The sequence below is a fragment of the Myotis brandtii genome, unplaced genomic scaffold (assembly GCF_000412655.1).
Source record: "Myotis brandtii unplaced genomic scaffold, ASM41265v1 scaffold825, whole genome shotgun sequence".
In the NCBI taxonomy this organism is placed as follows: domain Eukaryota; kingdom Metazoa; phylum Chordata; class Mammalia; order Chiroptera; family Vespertilionidae; genus Myotis; species Myotis brandtii.
This window is the reverse complement of record NW_005371349.1, coordinates 2078205-2091251: the sequence shown is the minus strand read 5'-3', so window position 1 is coordinate 2091251 and position 13047 is coordinate 2078205. Positions and strand designations below refer to the sequence as shown.

Sequence of the window (13047 nt, the reverse complement as noted above, 5' to 3'; positions counted from 1 at the left end):
GCCGGCCACCGGGGGGCAGCACAGACCCGGGGCGGTAGGCCCGGCCTGGCAGATGCCCCGATGCGCGGAGCTCCCTGAGCCTCAGACCCTCTGGCCATGGTGTGTAGCTTGTAGGCGGGAGGTCCCAGGCCTGGCCAGTTTTAAATAGGCATTGAAGGCCACTGTTTGAGGGTAAATTGGTCCAACTGCTTTACAGAGCAATTTGCCAGTAATTAGTACAGTTTTAACTAGTAAAGTTAAGCACATATTCTATGACCTAGAAGTTCTACTTCTAGTATTTACCTTAGAGAAGTGCTTACATATATGCCAAGGTGGCATGTCCAGCACTGTCGTGGCCCGATTGTTTACAATAAAATCCCAATAAAACTGTAAACACCATAAATGTCCATTAGCAAAAGAATGAGTAGTGGTATATTCAAACAATGAAATAGTATTCAGTAGTTAAAATTCATGAATTGCAGCTACATGAAACAAGGTTAAATGTAAAAACAAAAGTTTGGGAAAAACAAAGTTTATTGGTACTATAAATACTAGAGGCCCGGTGCACAAAATTTGTGCATTTGGGGGAGGGGTCTCTCAGCCCGGCCTGCATCCTCTCGCAGTCTGGAGCCCTCGGGGGATGTCCGACTGCCGGCTTAGGCTCCCCCCTCCCCCACCCTGGTATATTCAAACAATGAAATAGTATTCAGTAGTTAAAATTCATGAATTGCAGCTACATGAAACAAGGTTAAATGTAAAAAAAAAGTTTGGGAAAAACAAAGTTTATTGGTACTATAAATACTAGAGGCCCGGTGCACAAAATTTGTGCATTTGGGGGAGGGGGTCTCTCAGCCCGGCCTGCATCCTCTCCCAGTCTGGAGCCCTCGGGGGATATCCGACTGCCGGCTTAGGCTCCCCCCTCCCCCCACCCCCGGGGAGCAGGCCTAAGCCAGCAGTTGGACATCCTTAGTGCTGCCACGGAGGTGGGAGAGGCTCCCATCACTGCCACTGTGCTCACCAGCTGTGAGCCTGGCTTCTGGCTGAGCAGCACTGCACTGACCACTAGGGGGCAGCTCCTGCATTGAGCATCTACCCCCTGGTGGTCAGTGTGCATCATAGTGACTGGTCATTCCACCATTCAGTCTATTTGCATATTAGCCTTTCATTATCTACTAGAGGCCCAGTGCACTAAATTTGTGCACGGGGTATGTGTGTGTGTGTGTGGGGGGGGGGGAGTTCCTCAGCCCAGCCTGCACCCTCTCCAATCCAGGACATCCCTCTCGCAATCTGGGACTGCTGGCTCCTAACTGCTTGCCTGCCTGTCTGCCTGATCGCCCCTAACCGCCTCTGTCTGCCAGCCTGATGCCCCTAATTGCTCCCCTGCTGGCCTAATTGCCCCTAACTGCCTCTGCCTGCCAGCCTGATCACCCCCTAACTGCTCCCCTGCCTGCCAGCCTGATCGCCCCCTAACTGCTCCCCTGCCTGCCAGCCTGATAGCCCCCCAACTGCCTCTGCCTGCTGGCCTGATTGCCCCCTAACTCTCCCCTGCCAGCCTGATCACCCCCTAATTGCTCCCCTGCCGGCCTGATTGCCTCCTAACTGCCCTCCCCTGCTGGCCTGATCACCCCTAACCACCTCTGCCTCGGCCCCCGCAACCATGACTTTGTCCAGAAGGGCATCTGGAAGATGTCCAGTCTAATTAGCATATTACCCTTTTATTAGTATAGATAATAATAAAAGCATAATATGCTAATTAGCTGGACAGCCGAATGACCTTCCGGACAAAGCTGGGGCTGCGAGGGCCGAGGCAGCTGCCATGACTGTGAGGGCCGAGCCACTTGCATGAATTTCGTGCATTGGGCCTCTACTATAGGATAATACCATATAGATATTTTTTAAATTTTAGGTATTTTAAAATTGATTTTAGAGAGAGGAAGGGAGAAACATCAAAACACTAGTAGACTGCCTCCTGCATGCACCAGGTATCAAACCCACACGTGCCCTGACCCAGAACTGAACCCACCACCTTCCAGTGTATGGAACGACTGCACTCCAACCGAGCCACACTGACCAGGGCTGGAGAGATCTGTAAACACACAAATCAACATTCTGTTCTGTTTGTGGATACGCACATACAGAGTGAAACTGTAGAACCAGAAAGAGAAGGGCTATCTCTGAACCCAATATGGCAAGAAATGAAAGGTAGTTGGATTAAAAAACATATAGCAATTTAATGGGTCCAAGATGAAGGCTGTAGATTGTGGGTAAACAAGTAAGTTCCCCCGAAAGCTGTTCTGCGACAGACACACAAACTGCCTGCTCAGGGCCCACTCAGCTCGCCGCCTCTGCCTTCGTGCTCACCAGGACATGTTCCTTCCAAGTAATTCACAAGTAATTGCGATTCCCACCCTCTCCTGCCCCTGCACCCCCACCCATGGCCAAGAGGACAGAGGCCCTTCAAAACACGTGGTCCGCCTCCACGTCCCCATTAGGGAGGGGGCCCTGTGCTGTCTCTGCTGGCCTCAGGTGGGAGGGCAGGAGGCTGCTCGGGGCATCCCTGGAGAAGACCCCCTGCCTCAGAAGAGGCCCAGGTGACAAGATCCCTCAACCACCTGCCTACTGACAAGGGGAGGGGTCCAGAGAACCAAAGCTGAAGCTGACAGTGTCTGGGGGCAGAGACACTCAGCATTGTGTCTCCCCAGAGGCCATTGTCAAACCCGAGGCCTGGGGGCACCTGCCTGCCTCAGCTGCGGTGGTGTGGTGGGAATGCCCTTATACCCTATCTACTTGAAGAGTTGTTATCAGGCCCTGGGCATCTCAGAGCCTTCCCTGGGCACCCCTCCCTGGAGCTGGCAGCCAGGGGGCGCTAGGACAGAGTGCCAGGGTCCGAGTCTTCTGTTGAGGAGGCAGCAGGGCCCTTTAGGCTGAGTGGGATGTCATATTGTAGGAGGCTTTCTTCAGGGTCTCCAGGAAGAACTGTTCATTCTCCAAGAAGTCTTGGTCCTGAAAGGCAGAGCTGGGTGAGCACCCCCTCTGGCCCCCTCCTGTACCGCTTCCGTGAACAGGGACACAGGCTCAAGGGACTGAGTGAGGTGGGTCCCCGGGTGCTATAGGCCAGACCTCACTCCAGGCCCCTCCCCACTTACTCCCTGGCTCTGGGAAGCTGTGAGCTGGAAGCGGGGCCTGGAAGGAGCAGGCGCACTGGAGTGAAAGACCAGGTTCTGGCAAGGCCACTTGCTAGTACATAACGTCACTCTCTAAGCCTGTCTGCAAACTAGAGAGAAGAGCATCACCTGCCTTGTAGGCTGGGGGAGGGCAATGTTTCAGTACAGAGCCTGAAACAGGAAGTGCTGTGAGTGGAAGTGCTGCCACTGCTATCACAGGGTTACTGTGAGGTCCCTGGCAAGAATATGCAATGGCTCGAACAGAACCTGGCCGACGGGACAGGTCTGAGACGGTCCCCTCCCGGGGGTGGGCCCAGCCCTCCTCAGGGCCAGGACGTGCTCCTCTCTGACTGCCCTGAGTTGCCTGTCACCAAGGTGACCACGAGGACCCCGGTCCAGGGGGAGTGGCGGGCCTGGGTGGCGTCCGCCTTTGCTATGGGGTGCTTACCTGCTCGGCTGTGTGTTGCAGCAGCACCAGCTTGGTGTGGCGAAGCGAGGAGCCCAGGGTGGCTGATGGCTGGATGCCCTGAGGATTGGCGGGAGCAGGAGCCATGATGGCTGAAAAGGCTGAGGAGGAGGTCAGGGACCATGTGTGGATGGGAGGGCAGGGGGGCCACAGCCTGTCTCCCGGGGGCCTTCTTACCACGCGGTGGGTGCACCGAGGACCCCCCTTCTCCACCAACTCTCAAAAGGCTTTGAGAACGCTCGGGGGATTTTACGTGGAAAGTCTAATTCTAGGAACTTATTCAAGGGAAATAATCAGGCAAAAGTGCAGAGACGTATGTACAGATTTTCACTGATGTGCTGTTTTTCTTAGTGACAAAAAAATCACCCAGTAGAAAATCATTGAAAGTATGGAACAGCCTCCTAATGGAAGCTTATACTGATTAAAAAGTATGGTTAAATGTTTAATTTCTGATCCGAAAACATGTTCTATATGTATATTTCCAAATTAAAAAATCAAGGTACAAAACAGTATATGATATGATGTCAATTTTGTTTTTAAAACTGACGCAGTCTAGAACACCACGCACCAAAACGTTAAAAGTGGTTGTCTCTAGAGTGTGCAGTTGAGAGTGACATTTTATTTTAAAAGTTTTCTTCCCTCTATTTCCAAATGTATTTTTTAAAAATATATTTTTATTGCTTTCAGAGAGGGAGGGAGAGGGAGAGAGAGATAGAAACATCAATGATAAGAGAGAATCACTGACTGGCTGCCTCCTGCACGCCCCACACTGGGGATCGAGCCCGCAATCCGGGCCTGTGCCCTTTGCTGGAATCGAACCTGGGACTCTTCAGTCCGCAGGCCAACGCTCTATCCATTGAGCCAAACCAGCTGGGGCCAAATGTATTTTTCTATAATGGACATGCATTCCTTGTGTCAAGATGTTTTAACGAGAGAACTTTAAAACCGGCTAGCCCCTCACTTGAGTGGAGGGAGGTGTGGGCAGGATGCTCCTGGCACTGCCCACCCGATGGTCAAAGTCCATCCTTCCGGAGCCACTTACCACTCGGGCCGGAGGCTGCCAGGCCCTGGGCCTGGGCGAGTGGCCCCACGGGACCAGAGGGCAGGTCCTGTCGGACATGGTCCAGCTGCAGCCTCTGCTGGGCCAGACTCAGACGCTCCTGTCCCCCGTCCCCAGAGAGAAGGACACGGCCGTGAGGGTCTGGAGGTGGGGGGGTCAGTGGAGCCAGTTGGGGGAGCAGGAGCTGGGTGGGGGTGGGGGGGAGCCTTGCCTGGTGCATGTGCTGCTCCTGTTGCTGCAGCCGCTCCAGCTGCTGCTGCACCAGCTGTAGCCGGGCCTGATGCTCTGACTGCACCTGCCGGGCCTCCCGCAATGCCTGCTCCCCCTCCTGGTACTTCTCCGAGGCCACCTGCGGGGAGACCACCTGGGTCAGCCAGGCTGTCTGAGGACAGGGCACTGCCCAAGCCCCGGCCACGCGCCCAGCCGAGCTGCCGGAACCTGGCTCATCTTGTCCATCTCCTCGGAGCGGAGCCTGACGCGCAGGGCGGCGGCGCTGACCCGCTCCTTCTCCCGCCGCAGTTCTTCCCGTTCCCGCTCCAGAGCCTCTCTCTCGGCCGCCAGCTGGTCCTCCTTGGTCCGGAGCTCACTTGCCCGGATCTTCAGCTCTGCCTGCTCCTGGAGACGGCAAAGCCTTCACTGCTGTGTCCTCTCGGGAGCTGAACTAGGCTCTGCTCAGGGTTTGAGGAGCCCCTGGCCCGCCCGCCTCATTGCAGTGGCTCCATCTGATCCTGATTCTGGGAGAAGGGGGCGGGGTAAGGGGGTCCCAGAACCAGTCAGGGAGACCCAGGGCCATGCCTCTGTGCTACCTCACCCCTGGGCTCAGCTTCTCTGAACCCCCCTTTTTTCTGTCTAAGTCCTGGGGATTGATGAGGATCGAATGAGCAATGTGTGTAAAGCATGAGGCCAGCAGAATGAAGCTGTTACTATTATATGATTATTGTTGCTGTGCCCTTTGCTGAGCTGACCCAACCTGATGGAGGAGCAGACAGTGAGGACCGGAAGGGAAGGGCAGGGCTGGCAGCTCGGGGCTCTACCTTGGCCAGGCTGATGAGGGTGCCCTCCCGCTGGGCGTCCACCTGCAGCGCCCACTCCACCTCTCGCTCGGCCCTCTCTTTACTCAGCTTCTGCTGTGTGAAGAACTCGGCCCACTCGGCCGCCAGGCGCCGCCGCTCCTCCCCACACTTGTGCATGACGGACTTCTGCTCCTCCAGCAAGGCACTCTGGGACGAGGGTGCAAAGGTCAGGGGTGGGTGTCCTCAGGCATCACGGCAGGGATGGCCACTGGAGACGGTGTGGCTGGACTCACCTTGGCCCTCTCCAGCTCTTCCCGCTCCATGGCCGTCTGCTGGGCCAGGACCTTCCTCTGCTCCTCCAGGGCGCGCTGCGTGGACTCGGCCTTGGACTGCTCGGCACTCACCCGCCAGCGTTCCTGGGGCAGGGCTGGGAGTGAGCCCTCGGCGCTCCACCTGCCCCGTCAGGCCTCACTGCAGCGCAAAGCCACCTGCGCCCCCCACACTACGTCACCAACACCTCCTTTCCAGAGAGGCGCGAGCGAGGGACGCGAGGAGGACTCGGCCGACCGCTGGGCTAAGGGCACCGGGCTGAGGCTCAGGGCCCTCTGCTGGGAGCTCCGGAGGCAGCAGCATTCCCGGCCCCTGAATTGCCAATGACGGCACTCGCCTGCCTGTCTCCCGTCAGCCAAGCAGACAAAGCAGCGGGTGGGCATGACACTGCGCGTGCCAGGGAACGCAGGGCACACACAGCATGAAGCGGACTGGCCCGGCCCGAGGCAGGGGCTTCGTAAAGTTACCCAGTGAGGCCTGAACAAACAGGTCCAGGACACGGAACCCTCTCTAGCTGCACCCTGCTCTCCACAGGCACCGTGACAGCACCAGGGCTCTCTCTGGCTAGTGGGTGATTTTCATTGTTTTCTTTATTGTTTCCTGTAGTTTAATTTTTTTCAGTGAAATGTATCATGTTATAACCTAGTACAAAAGAAAGGAAAGGTATTTTCTAAAGACTACAGCTTCCTCTTATATGTAAGCTATGTAGGGAGTTCAACATCTTTCCCAATGTCACAGGCACCAGCCGTCATGACAGGTTCAAGTGCCTGGGAAGAAAGTGGGACATGCAGCGCTGGGCAGAGGGGCTCGTGGCCATGGTGAGGGCGCTCGCGGAGGTGGGGATGGGGGGGCCGGGGCAGGAAGGGGCAGGAGACATTGCAGAGGGAAGTCCCGAGGCCCAGGAGGTGAGCTCAGGGTACCACTGACAATCCCTGGGGCTCTGGGAGATGGGCCCCTCGGGAGGGAGGACGGCTCACCTGCTCCAGCAGCCGGCTCTGCTCGCTCAGGCGGGCCTCCATCTTCCCGATGACCTGCTGGAGCCGGCTCCGCTCCTCCTCCATGTCCCGCTGCTGCAGGCCCAGCCTCTCCTGCAGCGCTGGGCAGCCCACAGGACACTCAGTGTCCGCCCACCTTCCCACTGAGACGGGAGGGGCGGGAGGCAGGCCATGCGGTACCTCGGAGCTGCTTGTCCTGCTGCCGGATGCCCAGCTCCCGCTCCTGGGCGGTGGTGAGGTGCGAGGCCTCCACACGGGAGGACAGCTCGTTCAGGCTGCTGGAGAACTTCTCCATCTGCTCGATGACGCCATTCAGGGACCTGGGGAGGATCCGGTCACCCTGGCCTGGGGACCCCAGCACCGCCCCCTGGGTGGGCAGGGCCTGGACCTCGGGACCACACACATACCGCGTATGGGAAGTGGCACTGGTGACGGCGTCGATCTCTCGGTCCTTCAGCAGCTTCAGCCGCTGTAGCTGCTCCTCGTGGTCCTTGCGCATCTCCAGGATGGAGGCCCTGCAGGGCCGTGGGAGGGCGGGCTGTGGGCAGCGTCTCCAGGGAGGAGCGTGCCTCCGGCACAGTGCTCCCAGGCCTCCCTTTCTTCTCCGGGCACTGCCTCAGTTTCCCTGGCTGTCAGCCTTAACGGTCTTGGTGCTTTAATGCCACATCCACTCTCTAAGGCAGTGGTTCTCAACCTTCTGGCCCTTTAAATACAGTTCCTCATGTTGTGACCCAACCATAAAATTATTTTCGTTGCTACTTCATAACGGTAATGTTGCTACTGTTATGAATCGTCATGTAAATATCTGATATGCAGGATGGTCTTAGGCGACCCCTGTGAAAGGGTCGTTCGACCGCCAAAGGGGTCGAGATCCACAGGTTGAGAACCGCTGCTCTAAGGGGCTGTTCCTCCCGTCATTCACGCGGAGGAAGACAGGTGCGCCTGGACCCTGATGAGTGTTACGGGCCGCCTGCCTCATCAGTCAGCGCCCTGTGCACCTTTTCTTAGTTCCGCTCTAACCTAGAAAGGCAACCAGATCGCCATGCCGGGCGCCCAGTGCAAACCACACCAGGGTCCATCGAGTAGCTAGACCTGAGAGGCCCAGCGGGCGAGGGGGTTGACCTGGGCCAAGTTAGCCCACCTGCTTGCTGCTGCCAGGCCCAGCCCAGCCAGCCCTGTGGGCACCCACCCCACTCTCTAGGGCGATGCCCCTCTCATGGGCGGGATGGGTCAGTGTGCTGGCCTGGGTGCTCACCTCGGTTCAGAGGCACGGCTTCGAGGTGTCATGGCAATCAGGTTGCCCTGGCCACCCTAGAAGCCTGCTCCCCTGCCCGCCTGGCCCTGGCCCTCACCGCTGCAGCTGCCGCAGCCGCTCCACCTCCTGGTCCTTCTCCTGCTCAGCGGCCGCCAAGCGCCGCTGGTGCTGGGTGGTGAGCTCGGCCCGGGCCTGCTCGGCCGCCTGGCAGTGCGACAGGTACTGGGCAGACAGTTCCTCGTTCTCTCTCCGCAGCCGCTCTTCCCGTTGCTGGTAGGAAGTTTCTAGCACCTTGATGCGGCTTCTGCCAACAGAACACCCAGCTGTGGGGCTCAGAAGGTGAGGGCGGCCACCGGAAGGGCCTCCCCGAGCACATGGCTGGGGCAGGCCAGGAGCCTTGGGGAGCCCCGAAGGCCCTGGGCAGGGGTACCTGTGAGCATTCTCGATGAGCTCCAGGTCGGCCTGGTGTCGCTGCTGCAAAGTCTCCAGCAGCAGCTTGTGCTGGGCCCGCTCCAGCTCCAGCTTCCGTACCTGAGACAGCAGGAGAGACAGCGTGGGGGGTGGGAGGCAGGTCCCTTAGGTCCCTGGGGGAGCCTTCCGGCCGCACAGTGACGCCTTCCCATCGCAGCCCCGCCTCCACCCTCACCCGGGCCCAGACCCTCACCTGGGCCTCCAGCTCTGCCAGCCGAGCCTGGCTCTGCAGAAGCTCCGCCTGGAGCTGGGCGGTGCCACTCTGAAGCTGCACCTGCGCGGCCAGGAGCTGCTGCTGGTACCCTGCGCCCAGCAGCGGGGACTGAGAAGGTGAGACATGCTCCAGGTTCGGCAGGGGCAGGGACGCAGCAGCTCAGCTACCTCGGGCCCTCTGCTCACTGAGCCTCCCAGGCCCTGCACCTGACCGGGGGCTGCAGATGGGGCCAAGGACATGACACCAAGAAGCAGAGGAAGGGGCCCCGGAGAGTCACGTGGTCCCTCCTTCCTCAGGACAACAGCCTCCCACAGTGGTCAGACTCCTGGACAAACGCTACGTCCCAGCAGTCTTAATGGCGACAAAAGCTTACGACACGCCTTTGCTGTCAGCCTGTTTCCTGCCACCAACCCCCATCTCCAAAAGGGCCCTGGGTTACCAGGGACATGCTCCTGTGGGGCGAGGCCTCCTCAGGCCCAGGGTCAGAGGTGACGCCACACCTGGGTAGCAGGTGGAGGCACGGAGGGAGGGTGGCCAGGATAGAGGCGGCTTTCTAGATGGAGCAAGGCACCTGCAGCCCTGCTTTCGGATGCAGCATCCTGGCCACGCCGCCCGGGTACCACCTCTAACTCCCCATCGGTGCTGGCAGTTGGCACCAGCTCTGCCCGACAAGGCTCAGTGCAGGGAATGCTGGTGGGAGAGTCGGTGCGCTCTCTGACCTCCTGCAGGCCACCAGGTCGAACCACTGCCGCCGCCTCTGAGCGGGAAGCAGCATCATGGGACTGAGACCTGTGCCTGTCTGTCCGCCTTCCCTACCTGGACCGGCCCAGCAGGCCCTGTGGGATCCTGGGAGCTCAGGAAACGCACTGCAGGCTCTGAAAACAAACAGTAGAGAACTGAGCTGGAGGAGGCCCAAGGTCTGTCTCTGTTTCTCCAGGACGCGCGCGCGTGTGCGTCCCAGCATCCCTGTCTCCTGGGGGCCCCGAAAGAAGCTCAAAGTGCCTCTTTCTCACCCAGATTTTACCCCCAAAGCAGAAACAAACCAGTGCCAGAGAGGCCTCCAGGGACTGTGTCCTTCTTTAAGTCGCCTGCATAGAGGGCCAAGGAGGCTGGGTTCCAAGTCACGGGGGCCCTGAGGACACGGGGTGGGGGTGGGGGGTGAGGAAAGAACAGGTCATCCCCTCAGCTGGAGAGGCCGTGGGTGGCAGTTTCACAGTGAGGCCTCAGTGAGCAGAGATGGGCCTGGCTGGGCCCCCAGCCTCTCCTCACCCCCAGCCCTGGCTGCAGACATACCCCGAGGCGGCAGGCTGGCCAGGCGGCTTTAGTGCTGCGGGTCCTGCGGTCCCTCCAGCAGCTGCTGGCTCGAGCCCTCGCGGGCTCGCAACCGGTTGGCCAAGGAATTCTCCTCCCAAGTCCAAACCCCTGTGCAGCCCAGAGGGAAGGAAGCACAGGGAAGAGGTGGTGCTCCCGCACCCGGCCCAGTCCTCCCTCCACTGGAGACAGCAGCCCGAGCCCGTACCTGCTGGAAGGGGGTTGGCCCGCTGCCCCCACCGAGATCTGGCCCTTAGAGGCCGCAGCACGCTCTTCTCTGGCCAGGTCTCGGGCCTTCTTCAGAGACAAGGCATGGCTCAGCCAGTCCTCCTCCTCTTTCTCCGCAGACACTCCCGGCTGGGAAGGCCGGCTGGCTTTGGCAGGGGGATCTGCACCCTTGGGTGGTGGCTGTGCCCCGGGGGAGGAGAGGGGCAGCCCAGCTGGGGCAGAGCGCGGGCCTGGGGCAGAAGGCTGTCTCTCGGGATGGGGCACGGAGGGTGTCGGGAGTGCGGAGCCTCTCCTGCGAGGCTCTCTGGTGGGAGAGGGAGGGAGCAGGTCCTCATCTTCATCCTTGAGGCCCAACCAGTCAGCCCCTCCCTTCCTGGGTGGGGAGGGGCTGGTGGTCGCTGGGGCCGCCTGCTTGGAGCCTGGTTCTCCCTTGAGGTCTATGCCATCTTCTGCAAAGAACCTACTTCAAGACAGAGAGGAGGGGGTCTAGGGCAGGGCAAGCAGCCTGTCCCAAGAGCCCCCATCGGTCTTCCCTTCTGCGGTGAGCGGGGAGACTGCCAGGCCCACACCAAGGAGCCTGGGGTGCCCAGGGGCTCGGCACAGCCTGAGGCCCTGTGAACGTGGTGCTCACACCGCTCAGGGGGCAGCACGGCAGCACGGACACCTTAAACCCATCGCAGGAACCGGGACAATCCCCCGTGCAGTGACCAGGCCCAAATGCCAGCCAAGGCGCGCCCGCCCAGAGGGAAGAGCTGGTCAAGTGGTTTCCACAACAGTCATTTTGTTCCCAGCGCCTGTACCCGGCCACTGCCTGTGTGTCTCTGGCCGGGCAGCAGGGACTGGAAGCGCGTTGTGTGCAGAGGGTTATTTAGAGAGAAAGAAGGGCGATACGCCCAACATGGCATGTCAGCAACCGCGAAGTCTGGGCGAAGGGCAGGAGGGAGTTCTTTGTACTGACTGTTCTGACAACCTTCCTGTCAGCTTGAAATTATTTTAAAATACAAAGTTTAAAATCTATACTGGGCCGAAACCGGTTTGGCTCAGTGGATAGAGCGTCGGCCTGCAGACTGAAAGGTCCCAGGTTTGATTCCGGTCAAGGGCATGTACCTGGGTTGCAGGCACATCCCCAGTGGGAGGTGTGCAGGAGGCAGCTGATCAATGTTTCTCTCTCATCGATGTTTCTAACTCTCTATCTCTCTCCCTTCCTCTCTGTAAAAAATCAATAAAATATATTTTTAAAAAATCTATACTGGGAGGAAAAAACCCTCCTTCAGTCCATTCTCTTCCTTCTGCGGAGGCTGGGAGCGAACTGGGCCTGTATGTGTAGGTGGGACTGGGCGGCCTCCCTCCTCCCTCACACCCGCAGAGCCCCAGCCCCTGCGCAGCGCAGGGTGGCCTCCCAGCAGGACTGTCGTGGGAGGGTGAGGCCTGCCTACCTGCCTGGCTGCCGGCGGGACTGCCGGCCCTCGGAGGAGCCCACGGTGGGCTGATAGGCCCCAAAGGTGAAGTCCCCGTTGGCCCAGGTGTCTTCTTTGTCTGTGAATGAAGGAGCCTGTGATCTAGGGCAGCGTGTCGTAAGCTTTCTGTCCTGGCAGCGGGCGTGTCAGGCGAGGCTGCTCTGCCAGAGGCGGGCGAGGGTTTGGGTGTCACCCATCCAGCCCTGGGAGACCGTGGGGAGCGGCTGAAGCGCGAGCGGGGCCCAGCCCCACAGCCTGGAGGTGAGGCCCGAGCTGCGTGTGTGAGGAGAACGCGTCAACCCCTGGGTGGCGCCTGAGCAACACCGCATGGTTCTCACACTGAGCAGGTGGAGGACGTAGTGAGCTGTGACACTGTCCTTATGGATCAAATGCCATAAAGTAAAAGCAGCAGCATGGAACGTGGTGATTATTACTTCATGACACTCGTCTCCTCGGTAAACGGCACAGCGTGTGGGTCCCGATGTAAAGCTTAGTGCTTATTATGGGTTGTGGCCAAACCTGCTCTCGGGCCCCCCCCACCTTCCTGTCCCGCAAGCTTCCTCACCCTCTGGCCTCTGGCACTTCCTGTCCAGCTTGAGCTCCAGGGGCTCCCCGGTGCCCAGACGAGCCAGGTGTGTGGTGGCCGCGCCTCGACCCAGCAGCTCATCCAGCTTGGAGCGAGCAGGGCGGGGCCCTTCCCTACAGGCGACACAGGGCTGGTCCGTGTGAACAGAGGGGCTCCTGGGGGCACGCTGTGCCCACCCTCCAGCTTCGGCCAGGGCCCCTGCCCTCTGAAGGGCCTTACTGGTCTCCTGGCTGCCTCCTCTCTGCTCTGGGGCTGTCTCCAAACCCCAGGGCGGCCATGAGGTCGTCCTCATCGTCAAAGAGCAGCTCTTCTTTCTTCCGGACGGGGGTGTCCCCAGGAGTGAGGGGAATGGAGGGACCTGAGCGACAGGACAGGGCACAGTGCAGGCATCCGGCCCTCAGCGCTGGTGCTCGGAGGGGTGGGGGGAAGCGTTTCCCTGCAACCCTGACCTCTGGCTGGGGCAGCAGGCATCGAGCGCCTGGTCGGCCACAAGACCTGACCCCCCAACCCGCCCCACT

General features: G+C 59.5%; 1 protein-coding gene across 6 annotated transcripts in view; it reads right to left on the bottom strand.

Annotated features, from left to right (window-relative positions):
• Positions 1-2185: 2185 nt before the first annotated feature.
• The window catches only part of FBF1 (Fas (TNFRSF6) binding factor 1), an 18236-nt gene continuing 7374 nt past the window's right edge, over positions 2186-13047 (bottom strand). For 3 of the 6 annotated variants that reach the window (XM_005884252.2, XM_005884253.2, XM_014531849.1), the window contains 20 exons: positions 12749-12887; positions 12509-12642; positions 11923-12022; positions 10467-10949; positions 10241-10369; positions 9991-10079; positions 9764-9822; positions 8927-9055; positions 8693-8793; positions 8360-8566; positions 7415-7522; positions 7188-7327; positions 6990-7108; positions 5976-6098; positions 5704-5889; positions 5108-5284; positions 4881-5018; positions 4652-4769; positions 3592-3710; positions 2186-2982 (listed from right to left, as the gene is read on the bottom strand). In XM_005884252.2, the coding sequence (XP_005884314.1) occupies positions 2899-2982; positions 3592-3710; positions 4652-4769; positions 4881-5018; positions 5108-5284; positions 5704-5889; positions 5976-6098; positions 6990-7108; positions 7188-7327; positions 7415-7522; positions 8360-8566; positions 8693-8793; positions 8927-9055; positions 9764-9822; positions 9991-10079; positions 10241-10369; positions 10467-10949; positions 11923-12022; positions 12509-12642; positions 12749-12887 (2882 nt within the window). In that variant the 3' untranslated portion in view covers positions 2186-2898. Of the gene's footprint in view, positions 2983-3591; positions 3711-4651; positions 4770-4880; positions 5019-5107; positions 5285-5703; positions 5890-5975; positions 6099-6989; positions 7109-7187; positions 7328-7414; positions 7523-8359; positions 8567-8692; positions 8794-8926; positions 9056-9736; positions 9823-9990; positions 10080-10240; positions 10370-10466; positions 10950-11922; positions 12023-12508; positions 12643-12748; positions 12888-13047 lie in introns of all 6 variants that reach the window. The other 3 variants (XM_014531850.1, XM_014531851.1, XM_005884255.2) reach the window with 3 other exon arrangements.